The following is a 23,692-nucleotide window of genomic DNA, read 5'->3' as shown; positions in this document are numbered from 1 at the left end:
CAATTCAATTAGTTTTATAACATCTCAGTTTAATAATTACTTAGTTCAGAGGCCCTCAATGTTTTTGAAAGGTGACTAGTAATTATTTATGATTTATATATAAATATTTAAAAATGTGGGTCAAGTAGTGTTTCCAGTTGGTCTTCTATATAGTTGGAACCAAAGTAGGTTTCAAGTTCATGAAGACAAGATTAGTTTTTGTTTGCAATTTTGATTTCCAGAATGTGTTCTAGCGTAAGAGTCTTATGGTCATAATTAAAATTTGAACTGTGTATAAACGGTGAGAAATATTGTGTAGGCTTCATGATTTTCCTCTGAAAACCAGGAGGAACAAACTACACAGGGTTAGACCAAAGTAACTGAAAGGGAATCTGCAAAACCCCATTTTGTTTCAGAGCCTCAATCTTGCAATATAAACCCCAAGAAAAATAAATCCTAAATCGAAAGGGGCTGGGCTCCCCACTGAGGAAAGACTGAAGCTAATCAATCAGAGAACTGGTGAGGTCTCTTCTGAATGGAGATGTCAAACGTGGACAGTTAAGTTATGGGTGGAAGAATGAAATCAAAACTAGAGGTGAGATGCAGTAAGCCAGAGCTCACACACTGGCTGCTGAACACGGCATAAATTTGTTTTGGAGACTTGCTTTATTTGTCTAGTACCCGTGTTTAAAAAAGGAAAAAAAATTATTTGGATATCTTTAGGCATGGAATGCTCTTTAATTTTCCATGTTTTCTGCCACTTCCTATGGTTGTGACCCTTGTCACTTCTCTCGTTTAACTTACTTGATGACCCCTGAGGGCCTTTAAATGTGCCATTCCTGCCTATAGGCTATGCTATCAAAGCAGATTTTAAAAAATTGAAAGATTATTGTTGGGAGAGGGAGGCTATAGAATGGACTTAGGAATTGTTATTGCAGTTCTTCTGAGGGGCTAGAAGACATCCAGCTACCACCAGCTACTTTTTATTCATTTCCTTATATAATTTTTTTTTTTTTTTGGTGAGGAAGTTTGGCCCTGAACTAACATTCATTGCCAATCTTCCTCTTTTTGCTGAGGAAGATTGGCCCTGAGCTAACATCCATGTGCCCATCTTCCTCCATCTTATATATGGGATGCTGCCACAGCATGGCTTGATGAGCAGTGCATAGGTCTGTGCCCGGGATCCGAACCTGCAAACCCCAGGCTGCCAAAGCACAGCGTGTGAACTTAACCACTATGCCACTGGGCCAGTCCCTCCTCAAATAATATTTATTGAACATTTATTACTTTGTGCTAGGCGCTGGAGATGCAATCAGAAATAAGACAAATATGGGTCACATGTCTATGGAGGGAGACAGATATTAAATCAATAAACATGCGAATATGAAGACTGATACAAATTACCAAGGAAAGGAAAAGAACAAGATGAGAGAGAAACAAGGGGTCCTCCCTTATTTAGATGGAGAAGTCTGGTTAGGTTTCTCTGAAGAGGGGACATATTGGTCAAGCTGAAGTCTGAGTAGGAACCAACCAGGTAAAAAGAGGAAAGAAGTGTCTTTAGGGCATAGGGAACAGCAAGTGGGAAGGCCTTGAGGCAGAATGAATTTGGTATATTTGAGAAACAGAAAGAACAGCATGGTTGGAATGTGTGAATGAGATGATGGTGGAGAGATGACCAAGGGCAAGGTGTGCAGGGCCTTATAGCCCATGTAAAGAAGCTTGGATACTATTTTAAAGGGTAATGAGAAACCACTGAAGGGATTCAAACAAGGTCAGATTAGAGTTTTTAAGAGGTTACTTGGGCTGCTGTGTGGAGAATGGACTGTAAGGGCACAAAGTGGAGCTGCTGTTGTCCAGGCAGGAGGTGATGGTGGCTTGGATGGAGGCAGTGGAGGTAGATAGATTGGATGTGCAAAATCTTCCAAAAGGAAGAAGACTCTTAATGGATAGGAGGTGAGTGTGAGTAGAAACCAACTATAGGGAGGATTGTCAACGTTATTAAAGGCTTGAAACAAGAATTTCTTGACCAGAGACCCTATAGAAATTACACACGAGTTTATCCCTATATTCCTAAAGCTGGTGGGAAATCACTATGATTCTTGGTAACTTGGCAGAGTTTCCAAATGTCATGGACTTGTGCTACTTTCCCTTCTATTTAAAAAGTGTTAGGTTACTGCAGAGGCCACGAGACAAGGGTAGTTCAACCTAGTGGATATGGAACAAAAATTTATGAAAAATGGGTACTGTTACTTAAGAAACCACTTGACCAGTCTATTGCCCTGGAGGTACCTAAAAAGATGTCAATTCAGTTCAGTGCTATCGGAGGTTTTGTTCTTGGGAAGAGATGCTGAGGCAGAGTTTGGGGTGCTAGATATTTATCAGGAATCCATACTTGTGAAAGCAAGAAGGAGGAAGCAGGATTGGGCAGATGAGAAAGTCAATTTCAATGCAGGTCCAACAAACTCTGTGTCAACACTGTAGGGAGCTCTGGAGCAAATTGGGCCCAAACTGCTGGGTCTTTACATCTCTGTCTTACTCAGTCACTGGGTTTAGGCTGCCTCACCGATGATATGCCTTTGGATGAGGCTGCTCTCTGCAGCTGAGTCCAGCCCTGAAGGAGTTGACAGCTGGGCATCAAGTGGTTTCTGGAAGGAAATGGCGTATCCACATGTTCGCCGTAGTGCTGTATTGCTTAACAGAAGTAGTGAGTAATTTGGCTAGCTGCTTTATTCTTTAATTTATGTAGTTCCTTTCCTCCCAGGAACTCAGGATAATACATACACAATTATTAATCACAAAATATTTATCAGTCACTGGGACAATCCAAGGGAGGAGGATTAAGAAGTAAGAGGTTAGAAGGAGAGACCAAGAACAGGAAAGGCACAGAGGGAAAAAAACTAACAGAAGGAGGCTTCTCGGAGTAAGAAGCAAATTTTAATAAAATATAAAGAGCTATGGCACTCATTCCTGGGCTTTATTTTTAAAAAAAGTACAATTAATACATCTTTAAAAACATTTAAAAAGTAATGTTGTGAAATTTTAACCATCTCTTCTTTCCTTGACAGATATGGAAAACATGAATAAAAGAGATCCACCATTCATGACAGTTCAGAAAAATGATAGATCAGGTATTTTTTCTACTTCCAAGTCTTTTTATGATTTATGGTGGATTATAATATAATATATATAATAAAATTGGAATGTTGATTTTCAAAATGTCAATAATGGAAAGCTCATTTTTTGATCACATTGAAGGTCTCTCCAGTTCCCTTCGATGGATGTTTTAATCTCCTTCAACAGCGGTCAGGACAACCATGCTGTCCTTCACTGTGCTCGTCCTTAAATCCTTTGGAGCCTTCCTGTAGTCATGTGATCCATGATATACTCAATAAATCTTAATTACTTTACATGGCACAGATGAACTGTTATATAATTGAGGCAAGAGTACATTTTTTGCTTGAATTACTCAGGTTATTATACTTTATGCTACTTGGTCTTAGAGTACCCTCTACCTAAGTTTTACTTTATCAAAATAGTTAATATCATACTAAACTAGGACATTTTATGTATTTGGATGGAAAATACCTGCCCAAACATTTTATATCATGTTAATCTTATTTGGCCTATTAACTTTTTTAGCTTTCAGTTTCAACCTTTTTTCAAATTTAAAATTATTTCAATTTTTCTAAGTTACAAATGCAGCTATGACTTTAAAATCTATTTACTTAATTTGATTCATAATAATATGATACTTAAATAGTCACAGTTGATGCCTAACACTTTTTAAATAAAAAGAATGGTCACACTTTATATCTTAGCATTATAATTTTCTAAAATTCTTAATATAACAACTTAAATAGAAGTATTCTTTTAATGCCCTTTTAGAAGTAATTTTTTGCAAGGATTATATTGGTAATATTTTAAAAGTTTGTATACATAGAGGTTCACATATACTATAAATGTTGTAATATTTCTTGTATTTGCTTAAAAATAAGACCTGCAGTCAACATGTTGCCATAACTATATTTTGGCTTCCAATAACATGATACTATTTCTTTGTCATTTTCTGTTTCTGATGGAAAACAGATAATCTGATATTCCATATTAAAAATGGAATGAGAAGCACCAAGTATAAACCAGTGGACTATCAACAACTGTACGCATTAACTGAAGCAAAAAGATTAGCTTCTGCTGCTATAGAGCTAAAGGTCAGAAGTTATGTGTGTGTGTGTGTGTTTTCTCGTTTTGGAAAATTGAATTGCTAGGAAGTATTCACAAATGATATTTACAATTTAAATGTGAAAATAAATAGCAATCTAAATAGTTTTTAGAATCTTCCGACTATTAATAATAGTGACTAGCAGCTGACATTTATTGAATGCTCTCAGACACTGTGCCGTATAGTTTACATGCATTACTCACTTAATGTTTGTAACAACCCTGTGAGGTCTGAATTCAACTTTATTTTTAGAAAGATAGCTATTTCATTAGCTTTCAACAATTTCTAACTTAATCTGAAAAATAAAAATTGTTAGTGATTGCCAGCCATGGATTATCATCTGATTTAAGGCTCTTTCTCCAACACCATACAAATATGCCCTCAGGTGTCTCTCTTTTCTAGAATTCCCTTTTTTCCCCTTGATCTGAGAGAAGGTGAACCTGGACTAGATTTGAAAGGGGTTTATGTGCAAGTGATTGTGCACAATATTTTAGAACCATGTATGATATAGGATTACTCATGTAATATGTTTCCCTCTTGTGCAAATAACAGAGTATATAATAAACAGCGTTTTCATTGCTTGGTTGCATTAAAAATCTGGTTTGGCAAAGCAGCATATTAAGTAATTTACAAGTTTTTGTTTGCATTTAATATTTTCATGTTACATTTGTGTTGCATGGCTTTTCATTAATAATATCTTTTTAAAAAGGCAATTGTTATGATTCTAAGGCACATTTGATATCCTATTCTGAAGAAATTACTATATATCCATGAACTGTATCTTCTCAAACTAAGGAGACCACCTGAAAAAAGCAGGGCATTATTTGTTTGATTCAGATGTAACTTTAAAATAGTTTAATGTTATCAGGACATTCAAAGAAAATTTATAAGAAAATCATTTATACGACAATCATCCGAATAAAGCTATTTTCATATTTCTGACTTTACTGATCCATTGTATATACATATATACACATACATACATTTATATAAACATATACATACATATTTTCTTCCATGATAAATATAGACATGAAATCCTGTATTTGTCTCCCTAACATTTTGCCACATAGTCTTTATAATGTTTACTTATATGGTGTTTAATTCCTCTGGTAAATAAATATTTATTATGTGCCTTGAAGATACAATAGTGAACAAAATATAGCCCCTACCTTCATGGAGTGTATTGTTTACAAGAGAGTGGGATCAGGTAAGGCAGTGTTTATCAAGTAAAAACCAAAATAAAATTATATTAAGTATAAACTCCAATAAAAACATGCTGTCTGGTGTATAATAACAGAGCTTGATCCTAATTGGGTGGGAAGGCTTTTCTGAGGAAGTGACATTGGAATTGGGATCTCAATGCCAACAAGAATTAACTAATCAAAAACAGCAGTGATGAGTACTCCACATAGAAAAAGATGCATGTCTTATCACATCCCCATTTGGGGATATTTGGATTGTATCCAATTTTATGAGATTTGAAGTCATGCTTCAGTAAATATCTTCTTGCATAGACATCTTTCATGTTTTAGAATCCTCCACTCTCGTAGGATAAATTCCCATGATTGGGATGTCTGGGCCAAAAAGTATGAATGTTTTTTTAGTTCTTTCCCAAAGCATTGTTTTAATATAGATGCCACCACAAACATTTTCTCTATGTCTTTGTCAGTATTGGAATATGTACATATATATTCATATGTATTCATATATATTCCTAATATTTTCTGTATATCTGTTTGTCCATCTGTTCACCCATCCATCCATCCATCCATCCATCCACCCACCCATCCATCCATCCATCCATCCATCCATCATGGACCAAAAAAACCCATTTTGGTTGAATGTGGAATGGTTGAGTATTAAAATCAGTATTTGGTCAAAGCAAATTTCTCTTTGATGATAGAATCACTATCAAAGAATAAACATATTTAAAATTTTTAATTATTAGTGTGGTTTTTAAAGTTTGACATTAAGTGTAGGTATAATAATTTCTCAGCACTGTCAGCTGCTAGATTGCTTCTCTCGTCAGTCACTGTGTTATACATTTGTGAGATTGAACAGATGATCACTTTCAAATGACATTTTATTTTATTTTAATTTTTTTTCAATGACATTTTAAATAACATCAATAACCTTTTTGTTCATAAAACATAAACTTTTTAGTTACATATTTTCTGGAAATAACTTTGTACCTGGGATTCATAGGTTGGCAAATCTCAAAAAATCCCTTGTCTTCAACTACTGAAAATGGTGACAGTCTGTAGCAATCATTTTGACAAACTTTTTGCTTCCGTTTTTAGTCTCCATAGATTCATAATGATAAGGAATTGTCCTTTTAAAGCATTTGTATATTATCTGTTGTTTTGAATTTCTGTTAGTGAGAACAAATGTGTCCTTATACCTCATCATTTTCTAATACTTTCTTCTTTATACAGTTTTCATTTTTTATTACATCTGGATTAAGGAAGATGTATTGGGAACGCTATTGTACATGATTTTGGGAGTCTTCCCTTCTCATTTAATTTAGAGAGAGCAAGTTGACATTTTGCTTTTAATTTATTCTTGTAAGATGTGAATAATTCCCAAATAGGACTTTTTCTTGAAACACTCATGGCTTAAATGGAATTAGATAACTGGAAATTAAATATAATTCTTAAAGTTTATTTTGTTTAATGTTATGAATGCTAATTAATATACCAAATAGTCTACACCAACTAGAATTATGATCGTAATGATATCTCTTTTATTCTTTGTTATATTATTATTTAAATTTTTATAAAATGTGTTGGCTCAAGAAGAATATTTTATTTTTTCTAATGTTACATAGTTGACACATTTTCTCTTAATATTTGTATTAATTATCAGTCTATTTCCCTTTTTAGTTTACTAATTACATGTGCTCCTTTTTTTCACACATGAAATTAACAGCTTTAAGAATCATTGTTAATTATTGCAGCACTTTACTCTGGCAATATTAAATGTAAATATACTTAAACTGAATGATAGAATGTTAACATTTAAAGCATGTAAAGAGATTTTTGCTTGAAGTTATGTCTGGAACACTTAGCTGTATTTGAAAAGGATAAATTCAGAAGATTTGTCTGATTTGTATTACTGGTATCGTTATACTGATTAGATGTGATGGTCACCTGTATAATCACTGTGTCACTGATCATGCACCAGTTCTGGAATGCCAGATAAGACACTGTTGTGTACATTGAGTGATCTAGTCTTTCAAAGGCTGAGATTGAACCTGAAGCCAAATAGTAGATTTGGGCTGAAAAATGAGACTAATTTTGGGTACATAACGTATTAACTGTTCATTCCCAATTTAAGTATAAAAAGGATCTTTACAATATTTTTATTTGAATTTCTTTGCTTAGCAAGAATGAATATTTCTTCTTGTCCAACTCAAGTATCCATCCACTAATTGTTTTTTTTTGCAAAAGATTCACCCTGAGCTAACATCTGCTGCCAATCTTCCTCTTTTTTTTGCTTGAGGAACATTAGCCCTGAGCTAACATTCATGACAGTCTTCCTCCACTTTGTATGTGGGACAGTGCCACAGCATGACTGGCGAGCGGAGTTGGTCTATGCCTGGGATCCGAACCCGTGAACCTGGACCGCCAAAGTGGAGCACGTGGAACTTTAACCACTCAGCCATGGAGCTGAGCCCTACTAATTCTTTTTATTAAACATTATATTATGGAATATTGTAAGCATATGCAAAATTAGAGTGAATGGTCTCATTAATCTTCTGTAACATTATCCAGCCCCAACAATGATAAGCTCTTGGCCATTGTTTCCTCTATACTCCTGCTCACAACTTCCCCCTGCACCAGATTATTTTGAAGCAAATCTCAGACATCATAATATTTCACCATAAATATTTCAGCATGTATCTCTAAAAGATTAGGGCTAACAACCCCCCACCCCCAAAACCCCAAACCCTACAATACCGTTACCATTAAAATGTTAATAATTTCTTAATAATTTCAAATATCCAGTCAGTGTTAAATTCCCCTGATTGTCTCCAATTTTTTTTCTTAAAGTTTATTGAAATTGGTATCTAAATAATATCCATATATTGCAATTGATTTTTATTTTTTGGATTTCTTCCTCCATACTTTTGTATTCCTGTAATTTATTTTTTGAAGAAATTGCATTATTTGTCCTTTATAGTTTCTTACAGTCTGGATTTTGCTGATTACATCCTGGTGGTGTCATTTAACATGTTTTTCTGTATCATTTATTTCCAGTAAATTGCTAGTTATATCTAGAGACCTGATCAGATTCAGGTTCAATTTATTTGGCAAGAACACTTATCGATGGAATGTTTGTGTTGAGTCTTTTTCTATTACAAATAGTGCTGCAGTGAATAGCTTTGTTCATTTATCTTTTAATACTTTTGCCAATATAGTTTTCAGATAGATTTCCATAAGTAAGATTGCTAGGTCAAAGGGTAAATCCATATGAAATTTTGCTTTATGTCTCCAGATTCCCTTCTCTGGGGGGTTGCATCCTTCTGTATTCCCACTAGCAATGTAAGAGAGAGCAGTGTTTCCACAACCTCACAAAGTGTTTTGTTAAACATTTGAGTTTTTGCCAACCTGATAGATGAGGAATTGCATCTTAGCATTGTTGGGTTTTTTTTCTTTTTATTTATGTTAACAGTTCTTTATTGAGGTGTAACTCACACACAGTAAAGTGCACAAATCTTGTGTATGTCTCAACGAATTTTGACAAATGTATACACACATGTAACCAACACTTAAATTGTACACTAGTTATTGTTGTTTATATCTAAAGATGGATCATTTGGCCCAAAGGGCTTTCATGGTATTTCAAGGTGCCTATTTAGAGTTTTGTTATCTTGGATCATCATCATAAAGCACGTAGGAAACCTCTAGTTTCTGATTCTTTTACGAATTTTTTATTTTTAATTCATCAGCATTCTACATAAATCATCATCCACCTTAAATATTGATTTCAAATGGCTTATTGCCCAGCAAAGTAAGTTGGAATCACCTAGAAATCTCTTTATTGATAAAGATACAACTTTAAATCTTTTTATTCTTTTAAGACTTCATTTTTCTTCATTTTTGGCCTAAGGATAGGATTTCATGAGTGAATTTACAAAAAATCAGGATTTTCTGCAAAATATTGGAAGTGTCTAGTGAAAACCGGTAGCTTTATTTTGACTTTTATGGTCTACTTAATTGGTCTTTCTCTGGGCCCAAAGGCAGCAGCATTGATTTTTTTTTAAGCTATAAAGATGTGTCTACATTTTTCACCAATGTGTTTTAATTTTTTTGTACAACATGGACCAAATATGTCAAAGAAATCTAATTTTAAAAGCTGTATCTGCTGCAACAAACTTTAGAGACTATGGATGCAAATAGTTGGGTTGAATTTTAGGCATTCTTAAAGCAAACCCTAGAGTGTCAGATTTTAGAAACACTGTGTACTTTTATTTTTTCAGAAGGTAAAATAGAGATTGCTGAATGTTTCCCTGCAGTGTCCTGTTCTTATTTAAATGTACTTTTCTTCTACATTTCATAATTGTAGCATTCTAAAGATCTCCTGAGGAAAAGATTTGACTTTGACTTTGTGTTTTTTAAATAATGTTTGGGTTATTTGTTTTCTTCTACCCCTAATTTTGAATCAGTAACCAGAATAGCAGAAAGATAAAGTCAAGGTTAAAGTAATCAGTGAATGACAGCTAGAAATAGCATGCATTATAGAGTCTTTTTAGGACTTCTCTTCTGAAGTTTTTATATCTTCAGTATTGATCTGTTAAAGCTCTCAGGGTACTAAATATTCTAGTAGGAGAAAATATAATATATGCATGTTTCATCAAGATTCTGATTTGAGATTAGCACTTTTATAGATGTTTAAAAGTATTAATACAGAATACATGAGTTCAGTGTACACGAGTATCGGGAAATAGACACGAGTTGAGGATTTACAGTGCAGGGGTCTTTAATGCAGGAAACGATTACACAGGTGCTAGAGCTGAGAAGCTAACAGAGGACTGTGAAGCCCTACAGGGATGAACAATAGAAGGAAGTCACTGCCGTGTCTAGGTTGGAGGGACATTTAGAAAAAGGAAGGCTGTACCACATCTCATGGGCTGAGGTTACCCAGAGATAGTTGGAACCATAGTAGAACTGTCAAGAAATGAAGGAGTTTCTTGAAATTTTCAAGAAATGGACAAGATGCAGATGCTCCTGGAGACCCCTCTGAGAGTAGAGAAGGCAAGAGGAGTAATCCTTTGGCTTGTCCATTCCTCCCTCCCTTCAACATCCCACTACAAATGTCTCCCTCTGGCTGAACCAGCTGGAAGCCAGTTGATAAGGATGCCTGAGAACAGCCTCTGAACACAGGCTGCTCTGTGATATGGAGCAGATCAAGGAGATGGCCAAGAATGGATCTTAATGCAAACAGAACCTGGCCTGACACAACTTGTCAACAGAAATCCAACAGCACGAATTATGTGCTACATTTTAAAAAAGTCATAAAAATGTGGGAAAAATTTTAATTTAGTTGGAAATTTGGGTTTCAATGCTACATGATTTTTCACTATATTTTTGTTTAGTACCTTCAAATAAATATTTGCCTAAATTTTTAAAAATTTTATTTACAAAGTCATGGAGTTGAAAGATTAAAATTGTATACACAGTTCAAGGTCATATTTCTAGTAGTTGCTAAAGCTAGGACTAAAGCTAGGCCTCCTAACAACTTATCCAATGACTTTTTCCCATCCTGTGCTGAAGGATCAGATAAAAACCAATCCAAACACCAAGATTCTATGTGATTCTGATGTTTACTGGCTTTATGATCTTGACCAAGTCTTTTAACCTCTCTGAACTTCAGTGTCCTTATTGTAAAATGGGATTAATGATGTCTATGATGCCTGGCAGGGAAGATGTGTCAAAAAGGTGAGAAAACATATGGAATTCTCTTGAAAAATTTTCAGAGGCCGTATGAATTAAGGTGTTATTTATTGTATGTATGGAAAATAGAATTACTTCACATTTCTTTTCATGAACACCTTAAAAACAGTACTTAAAATTAGTCAGTATTCCAAACAATGTTTTCTTTCCCCTCCCTGCTTTTTGTTTAACATGGTACTTATCTTAAGGTGGATTTTCTGTTAGAAGATACTCTAATAGGATTGAAAAAGAATAAGTATTTAATTTAGAAAATGCAGATTAAACATTTCCATTGTGGAAAACACATTTAAAAAACACTGAGATTGCTCCTCTTTTGTTCCTCTAAATCCAGATCAGAAAAGCAATGCAGACTTCAAAGATGTCTAAAGAACAAACACTAATAAAACAACACAAACAAGTATGGTGGCAAGAACACCAAAGGCTAAATGAAGTCAGGTAAGAACTCAAAGAAATCTCGATATGAACATATAGGAATTACTAAGGGTGCACTTATCTAGTTAGATGTTCTATAACTTTCCATGTTAATTAAACCATTATAATTAAAATTTAAAGTTATAGTTTGAACGTGAGTCAAATTAAAATCTGTTCATTTCCTCAGTAACTTTGGAATCCAATGAACATATTAATATGGCTTTTGCTTGCCTTAGGATAAAAAAGATAATCTATATCTGCTAATCACTTACTCTTCTGCACTCCCACCCATACTTGTATTTATTTATATTATACTTAGCACAGTGGATTATGATGTTTTGTTTACATATTTGTCTTATAAAGTGGTAAACTTCTCAAGGGCAAACATCCCATCTTATTCATCTTTACAGAGGACACATAGAAAGAGATATATAAATGCTTTCAATAAATGAAGGAACGGGTGAACTAAAGGGTTCAAGTTGAGTGATTTCTAGATATAGCTGCATCATGACTAACTTATTCAATTTAGATTTTTGACTTTTGTTATTATTTCCAGCAGTCACTTTTTTTTTTTTTTTTTTTGGTGAGGAAGATCAGCCCTGAGCTAACATCCGTGCTAATCCTCCTCTTTTTGCTGAGGAAGACCGGCTCTGAGCTAACATCTATTGCTAATCCTCCTCCTTTTTTTTCCCCCAAAGCCCCAGTAGATAGTTGTACGTCATAGTTGCACATCCTTCTAGTTGCTGTATGTGGGACGCGGCCTCAGCATGGCCGGAGAAGCGGTGCGTCGGTGTGCGCCTGGGATCCGACCCCGGGCCGCCAGTAGCGGAGCGCGTGCACTTAACCGCTAAGCCACGGGGCCGGCCCCAGCAGCAGTCACTTTAAGATGAATTAAAACAAAATAATGATTCTATACTTGATCTTAATTGTAATCTCTGAAAAATAAATTTCTTTTCAAAAGTCAAGGCAAAAAGAGAAGGCAGATGTGTTTCCCATCCATTTGAGGCATATATACTAGTTTTAATGATGGTGGTATTTATAAAGTATGCTTTTTAAAATGTATGTTTTTTTTTTCTTCTGTGAGGAGATCAGCCCTGTGCTAACATCTGCCAATCCTCCTCTTTTTTGCTGAGGAAGACTGGCCCCTGGGCTAACATCCGTGCCCATCTTCCTCCACTTTTTTTGTATGGGACGCCGCCACAGCATGGCTTGCCAAGCAGTGCATCGGTGCGCGCCCGGGATCCGAACCGGCGAATCCCGGGCCACCGCAGCAGAGCACGTGCACTTAACCGCTTGCGCCACCCGGCCGGCCCCCTAAAATGTATGTTTTTATGCATATATTTTATATCAAAATAGATAATTTTTCTGGTCTTATTCTAAGTTAAATTTCCAAATACCATTAACTTCACTTTTGACATAAGCGCTTTTCATATTAATAGGAGTTTCTTATTCTGGCAAGAGATTCCTGCATGTGAAGTAAAAGGCTCATGATTGGAAATGGTTTTACGTCGTCATATAATCTAAAACATAGAAAAACAAAATTATATAGACTTTGTCACCATACTGCTGCTATAAAAACAAATCAGACCCATCTTATCCCTCAAAAAGTCACCTTTTTGTGGAGAGAATGTTTGAGCCCATCAGAAAAAGATTTTTAAAAATTTGCATAATTTGAAACATAATAAAAAGGAGAGTCATTAGGAAGTTTTAATTACAGTTTAATTACGCCTTATCCATGGGGGTTATGTTCCAAGACCCCTAGTGGCTGCCTGAAACCATGGATAGTTCAAAATGCTCTATATAACTATGTTTTTTTCCTATACTGTACATACACACCTATGATAAAATTTAATTTATAAATTAGGCACAGTAAGAGATTAACAATAACTGATAATAAAATAGAACAATTATAACGATATACTGTAATAAAAGTTACCGTAGATCTTAGCAACCTCTGCATATGATTTTTTTCTTTCCTTATGAAGTTGAGAACTTGCACCTTTTCCAGTAAAGGAAGCACTTTACACCTTCTCTTTGGCATATCTGAATTGCCAACATCACAATTCTTGCGCTTTGGGGCCATTATTAAGTAAAATAAGGGTTACTTGAATGCAAGCGCTGTAATACCGTGACAGTTGATCTGATAGCTGAGACGGCTGCTAAGTGACTCATGGGCAGGTAGCATAAGCAGTGTGGATCAACTGGACAAAGGGATGAATTCACATCCTGGGCAGGACGGAGCAGGATGGCCTGAGATTTCATTACACTACTCAGACCTGCACACAATCTAAAACTTATGAATTGTTTATTTCTGGAATTTTCCATTTAATATTTTCTGACCACGGTTGACTGCAGGTAACTGAAACTGTGGAAAATGAAACCAAGGATAAAGGGCGACTCCTATACGGTGCTCACTAATGCAAGCTCAAATGTAAAGGAAGACACTGGTGAAAGTCTTTCTCTTGGCTGTTTCACACACTTCTTAATATGTGTATTAGGTTGTTCTTGAACTAGATAGAAGAGTCGTATGCATATCATTATGGAAAATAATTCTTTTGATTGACCTGATGAAAGTGAAAAACATTCAAGTAATAATAACCTTAATGTCTTGAAACTTGTAAGGACTGAAAATTGGACAAAAAGAATTCCAAGATAATTTTCTGTGTTATTCTAGAAAGTAGGCTAATTTGAATATGTGTTCAGTGAAATTAAAAACTAATAGTGAAAGGAGGAAAGTTAGAGAAATGGCTAGATTTATGGAGCTTTCAGCGACCACAAGAAAATCAGGAGTTTAAGCTCTATCAGGTGTTTCTCAATCTTTAAAAATCTACATTCCCTTTTAATAAAAGATTAAAAGTAAAATATTCTCATCACTATAAGAGGCTCCATTTGAGAATCACGGGCCTGCAGAAGGTAAGGACCTCTAATGACAGCTCACCTTTGTTGGATAATTTAGTGTGTGTCAGGTGATATGTCAAGTATTCTACATGCTTTATTTCATTTAATCCTTATAGTACCCCACAGAGTAGGTATCATTGCTATCCCCATTTTACAGATGAGAATCTCGAGGTTCAGAGGGTTAAAGTTATTTGCAGAAGGTAAAGCAGCCAATTTATGTGAAGGTGGTATTGGAGCACTCGCCTTTAACTCCTGTGCTCCGTGAACTTGGAGTTGAGCAGATTTTGCTTTTTTCCACAAGGTTCCATTCACACCTCTTGAACTCTAAATGGTCTGGCCTTGCTAGAAAAAAAAGATTTTGCTAAGCTTTAATTCTCTGAAATCTGTACTAAGGAAACTAGACATGTAAAATTTCCAAATATAAAATTATAAGTTTATATTTACATTTATAAAATTTAATATTTAAGTTTATAAAATTATATTTAATATGCTTTCTCAAACTATACCCCTTGAAGACCTTGATACACTTTCCCAAGGGCACTTGCTCCCGTGTTTCAGAATGACTGGTTTAGAGGTTAAGTAAGAAGTCATTTATATTCACCATGTGGTAAACAAATACAATTTTTATTTTAATAAGAATTTTTGAATAATAAAGTTTGGAGGGTTTATTTGTATGCCTTACTACTTTTACTATAATGCCTACAAGGGATGTTTTTATAACCAAGTCTCTGTTAGAAATATATGCAGTCTCTTGCTAACAATTTTAGTTTTAAAGCATTATTTTAAACATATCACCATTATCCAGAGGATGTATACAGAGGATATCATGCGGTTTTGCCAACAACAACTAAATGTTGTCTGGATGACATTTAAGATGAAATTGAGACCAGTATTGACATTGTGTGATTCAGAACCCCAGAGAACTAACTCTGAGCCCAGCTCCCAAGCTCACTCCTTAGCTAATGATTGTGAGACTTCCTTCTCTGGCCTCTGTGGTACCTCAGCTGGGACAGATTCTTTCAAGAGTGAGAAGCAGATCAAGTAGCTGAGTGTCAGGTACCAAGCTGTCTGAGCTGCTGAGTTCCTTCCTTATAGGAGGGGTAGAGCTTTGGCCTTCAGCCTCCTCTGGTGCCCTAACTTTCGGCAGATCTCCTGGCTGTTAGTTCCATTTATGGAACTTGAACATACTCTCTTGCTCTGCCTTTCATGATGCATGTCCCTTTGCTTATTGTTTGCTTAAATGGCTTCTGACTCTACCACTCTCTTGCACCCCATGTTTCACTTGTTCTGCTGAAATTGGTAACTAAATGGTTACTCCAGAAATCTCAGGAAGCTCTGGGTAATTTTTGATGTTCTGAGGAGACTGATTCTATGCCTAGCACTTTGGCACCAACCTGGAAGGATGAGGACTTGTACTAACAGTAGACTTTTGAGAGCTCAAGAACACCCTTCACCAGGCTGCTTTATCTTGCACACAATTGCATTGCAACTGGGCATGTCTAAGAAGAAGATTAATATATCTTCTAGGCAAATGGTTACACAAACTCTCAGGAGGCTTTTTTGTAGTACAATCATATTCAGTGGTACAAGAGAACAGGCCAAATAGCATTAGGAAGTGCTTAAATTGGCAGATTTGGACACAGAAAGTTGCCTTCCATTTGTCTCCTCTTCAGATGTGGAGGTTGTTGCATACAACTTGGTGAACATGGGGACCTAGTCTAGCATCTCAGTGATGAACACGGCAGGAGTCTCTTCTCCAGAGTTACCATTTTTAATGCTCTTGAGTCCATCACAATTTTTATCTCTATTTCCTAAATTACATTCTACAAAACAAGATACTCCATGAAGAATAATGAATTTCATGGTCCTAGGAAAATACTTTATATTTCATCCCCTTTTTGGCAAACTTCCATGCCATTTAGCATAATCAAGTTTCTGAGAAATCCTACACTATAGAAACTTGTCTGATTTTGTTTAGTTCACCATTTCCATTTTTCCTACCATCTCATTGACATTACTGTTTCTTAGAACACAATTTGGGAAATTTTAGCCTGCATTCACAAGCTAGTCCCAGATTCTTATAGTTCTTGAGAACATAAAAAAATGCTTCTGGATTTTGTTGGGCAATGAGGACAATTAGAGAAAAGGGCTGGTCTTGTCTAATGGATGAGGGTTGTTAATGTAGGAAGCCAGGATGGAGCTTACTAGAATTATTACATGTAAAGTAGCGGGTTGATTTCCTGTATGAACAAAGCCACTTCTCCCATTGGTTTCTATGTTCTACTCTGGCTTTCTGGGTGCTGAAAATATAAGGGAGCTGAGATGGGTGGTTTATAAGTGCAATGTTTTTATTTAAACAAATCCATTATGAAATAACTTTATTATGCACCCATCCTCCATGTAACAGTTTCAAATGTAATCTTGAAAACACTTATGGCAAAAACTACATGCTGGAAAAATAGACAGTGAAGTGTCATCTGCAGTATCATCCCTCCTTTATACATACAAACGAAATTCTTGTCTCATGTAAGTGAATTGTCTTAGAAGATGATGGCACATATATTAAAATAGAATATTATGCAGCCATTAAAATAAATGATAATTATGAAAATTATTTATTAATAATTTAATAATAAAGTATAATAATAACATATGTTAAAAATATAATAAATATATTTTAATATATTTATATATAATAATAATTTAATAATAAAAATATTATTCAAAAAACCCCCAGTATACAATGGTAAATATGCCATAATTACAACTATTTAAAATACACATGCATGTGGGCCGGCCCCGTGGCTTAGCGGTTAAGTGCGCGCGCTCCGCTACTGGCGGCCCGGGTTCGGATCCTGGGTGCTCACTGACGCACAGCTTCTCCGGCCATGCTGAGGCCGAGTCCCACATACAGCAACTAGAAGGCTGTGCAACCATGACATACAACTATCTACTGGGGCTTTGAGGGAAAAAAAAAAAATACACATGCATGTAGACAGGGCTAGAAACTTATATGCAAAATAAAAATAATCATTGTATTAAAGTGTTGTAATTGTTGCTATTTCCTTTTTTATACCGTTTTAATATTGCATTTTCATAATCATAATAAATGAAAACTCTTTTCTATGATTTCATTAAATCTGCCATAAGCAAGGGATAGACTACAATATTTTTGGATGTCCATTTAGTGCTAGTTATGATTTTACTCTAAAAATGACTGTATTTAAATGATATAATAAAAGACTGTATAAAAATAAAATATACTTTTACTCCCATTTCCCTAGTTCGGGACCTCATCATCTCTTAACTTTTAAAATTCCCTCCCTCTTAGTTCAGGTTTACCTCCTTTTCATCTTCCATTTTTATTGATCACACCTCCTTCGAGCCCATCCACCATGTTGCTGCCTTGGGAATCTTTCTGAAACACAGATCTGAGCTGGCGAGGTCGGCTTAGTATCCCTCAGTAGATTCCCAGTGCCCTCAGCACGCTCTCCATGAAGTAAAGCTAGGACGTGCTGCGTGCTTGCCTTTGCTCACACTATTGCTTCTGCCTGGAGTGTTCATTTCCACTTCTTTCTATCTCAGTGTCTGGCAAGTACCGAATCCATGTTAGGAATGTAGTGCACGGTCTGAATCAGTGAATAGGTGAATGAAACCACATTAGATTGAGTATTTCTACTATTAGTTATTTTTTAAATCTATATATATGTTTATGATTGTAAAAAAATTGAATGGGATAATATCTATTTCAGATGTAAAATGGAATCGGAAATAAAATCCTTTCTCAATGGAGAGAACATTGGAAATGAATGTCTTTCTGACCTAACGAATTTTGGTGAGATTTTTTGATCCTGTATTTAAAGGGGAATTTTATTTTGAAGATGTAAGTGGACCACTCACTTCATGTTCTTTTAATATTAGCTGCTGTTTGATTTTTTCTAAAGAAATCCAAAAGTAAATCTGCATTCTAATGACCTGTTCTTGAAGAAACTTAAAATAATAATGTGTCACTTTGATTTAATTTTGTTTCCCCATAGAACAAGAGTTATCAGAGCAATGGTGCACATATCTTAAAAATGTGATAAATCCTATTCAGCAATTGAGAGCGGATCTAAAATACAGACAGCATCACATTTCACAGCATTCACACTCACATACTGAGTTTAACTCCGTGAAAGTATTGGAAGAGGTCAGTATATTACCTTTACTTTTAATAATGTAATATTTCATTTTTGTCCCAACGAGATCAGTTTGAGATAAGCAACGAACGTGGGTCTTGTGTATTTAAATAGAAGGTATAGCAAATTCTGTCTACTCGATATCTTAAACATTTCCCTGTGTCCGTCCAAGCACGCTCATTTCTCACTTGGAATGTTACAGTGGCTTCATAACTGGTCTCCCTGCTTTCCGTTCTTGCCCCTCCTTCCAGTGCATTCTAGGATCCTACCTTCAGTGCAGGGGAATCAAGTCATCCCCCTGGTAAAGTCCCTTAGGGCTCGACCTATAATTCTTCCCTATACATCTGGCCCCCTCTCTGCTTCTTCAGTGTCATCTCCTACCCGACATGCCCCTTTCCTCCTAGACCTTGTCGTACTGATGCTAGCCTTCTTTCTGTTCCTCACACATGCCAGGCTCCCTCCTGTCTCAAGGCCTTTGCACTGGCTGTGTCCTCTGTCCCACAGATGGCACTTTCTGTCATTTAGGTCTTAGCTTAAATGTCCTCTCCTCTGAGAGGCCTGTCCTGATCACCCATGTGAGAAGCAGCAGTCACTCCCTATTACCTCACCCTGTTTTGACGTCACTTACCTCCTCCTGATACTTTCTTATCTATTTTTTTTATTAGTTTATTGACTATCTCCCTGACTAAAGCAAAGCTCCTTGATCTTAATTGCACTAGACATAGGCTTTTAGATGATTTTTCTTTATTTTTCGGTTATTCTGTAGTGTTGTTATATTGCTTTCATAAATAATAATTTTAAAAAAAGAATTAAGAATCCATGCCCAGCTGGGGATTAGAGGCAAGGGCAAGGGAAGAAAGCAGTGATTGAAGCAGAGACAGTCTGGTAAGCTCTCTGCCTTATCACAAAAAAATCCAAATGTGGGTGCAGAGTGGCTATGACTCCACTGTTTCCTGAGCTCGTTTTTGGGTTATGTGTCTGGAAACCTCATTGATGCTGCTTTGTCTGATAAGTACTGCCTAGCCATGGCATCTCTTGAACCCTCTTCCACAGGTCCTCAAAGGGAATTTCTCTTATCTAATTTTTCATAACTTATTGACTTTTGAGAATAATTCTTGTGACTTTAAATATAAACATTGGATGAATCACAATAATTTGCACACTGCTTGTTCTAAATGTCCTATAGGTTGACTTCGTTAAGAAACAATTGAAAGCTGTCTTTGAAAGACTTAGCCTGGAGCAACAGAAAATAGAAAATAATCTTTCAGACCAGATTATGAAAGTAAGTGTAATGCAGATAGTAATTTGTTTATCAATTTGTCATTTGTGTTAAAATAGTCATATAATCTTTTTTCAGATGCTAGATCATTCCTCAGAAGAAAGGAGTAACCTGCTTAGTGAACTGCCCACAGAATTAGAAACTTTGGAATGCCCATACCCTGATTTGAAATCTTCAATCCTTAATGAGTTCTGTAAATTTACAGAGAAATATCAAAAGAAACTTCAAGATTTTGATCTACAGTTAGAAGACATATACAGGTGATAAGATAAAACTACTTGAATCATCTACATTTTTGCCACTAACTTTTTATTTTTGTTGGGGGTTATTATACTTCTGATTTACTATTTTCGTAGTTACTATGTGATTGGAATACAGTCAATCAATAGATGTTTAGATTGCCTATTTGTTGAATGGAGAGGTTTCTTTTTCCCTCCAAAATAATATCCCTAAAATAATGATTTTAAAGATTTTTATAAGGTTGAAACATGATGAAAATACCCCTCTCACTGAACTCTTTATTAGAGGTAAGAAATATTTTTCTAAAATGAATTTTCAGTAACTATGAATTTTCATTTCAAGATATGAAGCTCCTCTTCAGTGGAAATTTACAAATCAATACCAATAATTGATTACAATGGAAAATGTACCCATGGAATTATGTTACTTATAATCTATTGTGATTTTGTCCTACGGTGAACACAAAGTATATTTTGTAAAGTTTTAAAAACATCAATTTTTTTTTAGAAAATGTACTTTTGGTTGTATCCTGAGAATGACAATCCTCTTCTGAATGACAAATACAATGTTACATGATTTGAAATTCAGTTTTGACAGGGTCATCTTCTCTAGTATAAATTCTATATTAAAATTCATTTAGTGAACAAACCCAGAAATGCCACCACCGGTCAGATCAATAGTGTACCTCATGTAGTGTTCTGTATGTGAAGTTTCTGGGGAACATTTTATAGGAAAACATGCTTTTTATTCTATTATATTGACCTCAAAAATTTCCCCAAAGAATATATATTTAAAAAGAAAGGAAAACTATTGAAGGGACACATTTATAGTAAATTAAAAGTAAAAGGCTCTTACTTTGAAATAGAAGAAAATAAATATGACAAATATTTTTATCTTTTACATTTCTTAATGAATTGCCTGTAAATGAAACTCCTCTATATGAAATTACTAGTGTTAAGAAATGAACAACAACAATAAGAAATGAATAGCAACCTTAAATTCTACCAAGTAGAGTTATTTGCTTTAGTAGCTTCTTGATCCAAACTCTTTGGATACACCTTCTACTTGTCTCAGCACACTCCGAGAGACAATCCTAGGTGAAGTCTGAGTCTTTCCTGATCTAAGCGTCTTTTTTTACGTCTCTGTGGCAATGGTCACATGTTGCTCCCAGGCAGACACTTTTGGTCTCCTATGAGTCCCCTCCCTCCCTGCCTCTCTGCCTTTCTTTTTTCCTTCCCACCTTGCAATAAAGCTGAGAAAAAAAAATTAATAATATATCATTTATACATGTTGATTGGTTAATTAATTACACTTTAATTGAAACTCAGTCACAGTGCACCGTCAACTCAACCATGCGCTTAGTTTAAGTGTTTAACTGTAAAATGAACATCCTCTCTCCCCTCCCCATCCCAACCTTGTTAAAGAGATTTTAGAACTCATCAAGCAAGAGGAAGAGGTTTTTTTTTTGGAAGGGGGGACATTATAATCAGGCTGATTGTGACTGATTGTGACCGTGAAGGAGATAAATCTGACTCTGTCCTTTTAAAGCAAGTTGGCCATCCCATAAGCTTTCCTCCCAGATGGCATCTTGTCCCCCCAGGAAAGCTTGCTGAGATTGTGATGTTTTTAGGTTAGCAGCTCCTAAACATGGAGAAGCTTGCCTTAGCAGCCTATAATGGCTCCCTTCCACTAAGACCTATCCTTCACAGCCCATTTTCCTCCTTTCCTTTTAATCTGAACTCAATTTCTGCTCTTCCTTTGTGCAATCCTGAGCCACTCAGAAAAAGCTGAGATTCACAGCTCCACTGCCATTACTGAAGATTAAGTAGAGACTAGGATGAATATACATCACATGCTAAGATTTCTGCAGAGGGAAGAAACACTGAGGAAAAAATAGGAGGCTTGATGAAGGAAGCCTTAGGAGGCTTGATGGAGGAAGTAACATTCACTATGGAGTTTGAAGAGGCAGAGTTAGAATAAGGCAGACAAGAGGCAGGGAGGACATTCTAAGAAGGGATATTAAATGACTAGATAGTAAACCCCTTGAAGACGAAGGAATTTATTAGCAATATTTGTATCCTTAGCATCTAGCACATCCCCGCACATAGCAGCTTCTAAATAAATGATTATTCAATTGAGTTGAAGTAAAGGTGAAAACAATGAAGGTAAGAGCGGCAAGGCATGTTATGGGAACAGTAGGGATCTATTTGAAAGAACATATTTTCATAAATTCTAGTTTAATAGTCTGTTTGCCACATATGATTATCCAGAATAAATTTTATATAATTAATGGTACATTTTACTTGATGAATATTTGTTGGGTAATCCTTAATATACAGTGGTCTCTGCTATGCTCCTTGATAGGCAGTTCAACAGACAGACTAGACTAGAATATGGCCTTGCCTTTGAGAAGGCTTGCAATATTTAGGGGAAGCAACATGTACACATGTACTCTGACCAAGTGAAAATTACATGCAAACATCAATTGAAGAGACTATTTTATAAATGTGCTGGCAGTGAATGATGAAGCACTGGTAAAACTGAATGAGATTTCAAGAGTAGTTTCATTGAGGAGAGAGAGAGTAAATGGGCTATTTTGAATAAATACAGAGGTGGTGAGCATCAGCAATCTGTGGCTGGTGGGAGGTATGGCATGCAGATATACTGTTCTAACCAGCACAATGAATTATGTGTTCAACTGTAATATTACTTGGACTTCTAATTTGCCAGTATCTGCTATTATTTTGATACGACCATTTCCCCTTTTGGTTCTAGTTATTATGCCTTGTGAGAATTCACATAGATTGTATACATATATGTGCCCATCTGTGCAAGTAAGTGTGTGCATATTTTAAACAGATCCGTACTGCTATGTCATAAGAAGGTTGAAATATCTGGGAGACGTTTTTAAATTACAAGAAGTTTTCATTGGGCTAAAGGCAGTGGACACCATGGTTAATCCCCACGTTTATTTTAATTCCCCCTATTTTGTAGCACCTTGCTGGTTTGGGTTGGAATGAGTCCATCCCCAGATCCAAAGGAAGGCCCTGGTTGGGAGTATGTACCAGTCAGTAATCTCATTTCCGCAGGCCACAGCAACTAGCTCAGGGTAGTTGAAATCAGGGAACAGCTCAGAACTTTTGTTAGATTCTTATGAGAAGTAGTACCTTTTCTTCTCTGTGGATGTGTTAAGAAAGTACATAGCTGAGGTTGCTGCTAGCAGCCATCTTGTGAACGAAGGAAAACACACACGGAGAGGACAGAGCCCAGATAATCATGGGGACGCTGAGCTGGTGCCTTGTTTGAAAGGCATGGGAAGCCAACTTCACCGCTGCATTTTCAAGGGCATTTAGTCGACATTAATATCTTAAGCCAGTGTGAGTTGGAATTTTAGTTGCTTGCAACTAAAAACATCCCTAATTTTATACAACAGTTGATTTGATTTCAAAATATTCATGACTCATAAAATCTGTCAATTTAATACAATTGCAATTGAAGAATTGTTAAAAATTATTCCAAAATTTATTAG

At 35.7% G+C, this 23,692-nt stretch overlaps 1 protein-coding gene across 2 annotated transcripts in view; it reads left to right on the top strand.

Annotated features, from left to right (window-relative positions):
* Positions 1-23,692, top strand: part of CCDC148 (coiled-coil domain containing 148) — a 233,085-nt gene that overhangs the window by 62,731 nt on the left and 146,662 nt on the right. For both annotated transcript variants that reach the window (XM_087435234.1, XM_087435235.1), the window contains exons 2-8: positions 3,045-3,107; positions 4,066-4,187; positions 11,489-11,592; positions 18,219-18,301; positions 18,504-18,655; positions 19,831-19,926; positions 20,002-20,183. In XM_087435234.1, coding sequence (XP_087291360.1) covers positions 3,045-3,107; positions 4,066-4,187; positions 11,489-11,592; positions 18,219-18,301; positions 18,504-18,655; positions 19,831-19,926; positions 20,002-20,183 — 802 coding nt within the window. The remainder of the gene's footprint in view (positions 1-3,044; positions 3,108-4,065; positions 4,188-11,488; positions 11,593-18,218; positions 18,302-18,503; positions 18,656-19,830; positions 19,927-20,001; positions 20,184-23,692) is intronic.

This window comes from Ceratotherium simum, chromosome 9 (assembly GCF_057802395.1).
Source record: "Ceratotherium simum simum isolate JZ-2026a chromosome 9, ASM5780239v1, whole genome shotgun sequence".
Taxonomy (NCBI): Eukaryota; Metazoa; Chordata; class Mammalia; order Perissodactyla; family Rhinocerotidae; genus Ceratotherium; species Ceratotherium simum.
Note: the sequence above shows the minus strand (reverse complement) of the source record. Positions and strands in the feature narration are given on the sequence as shown.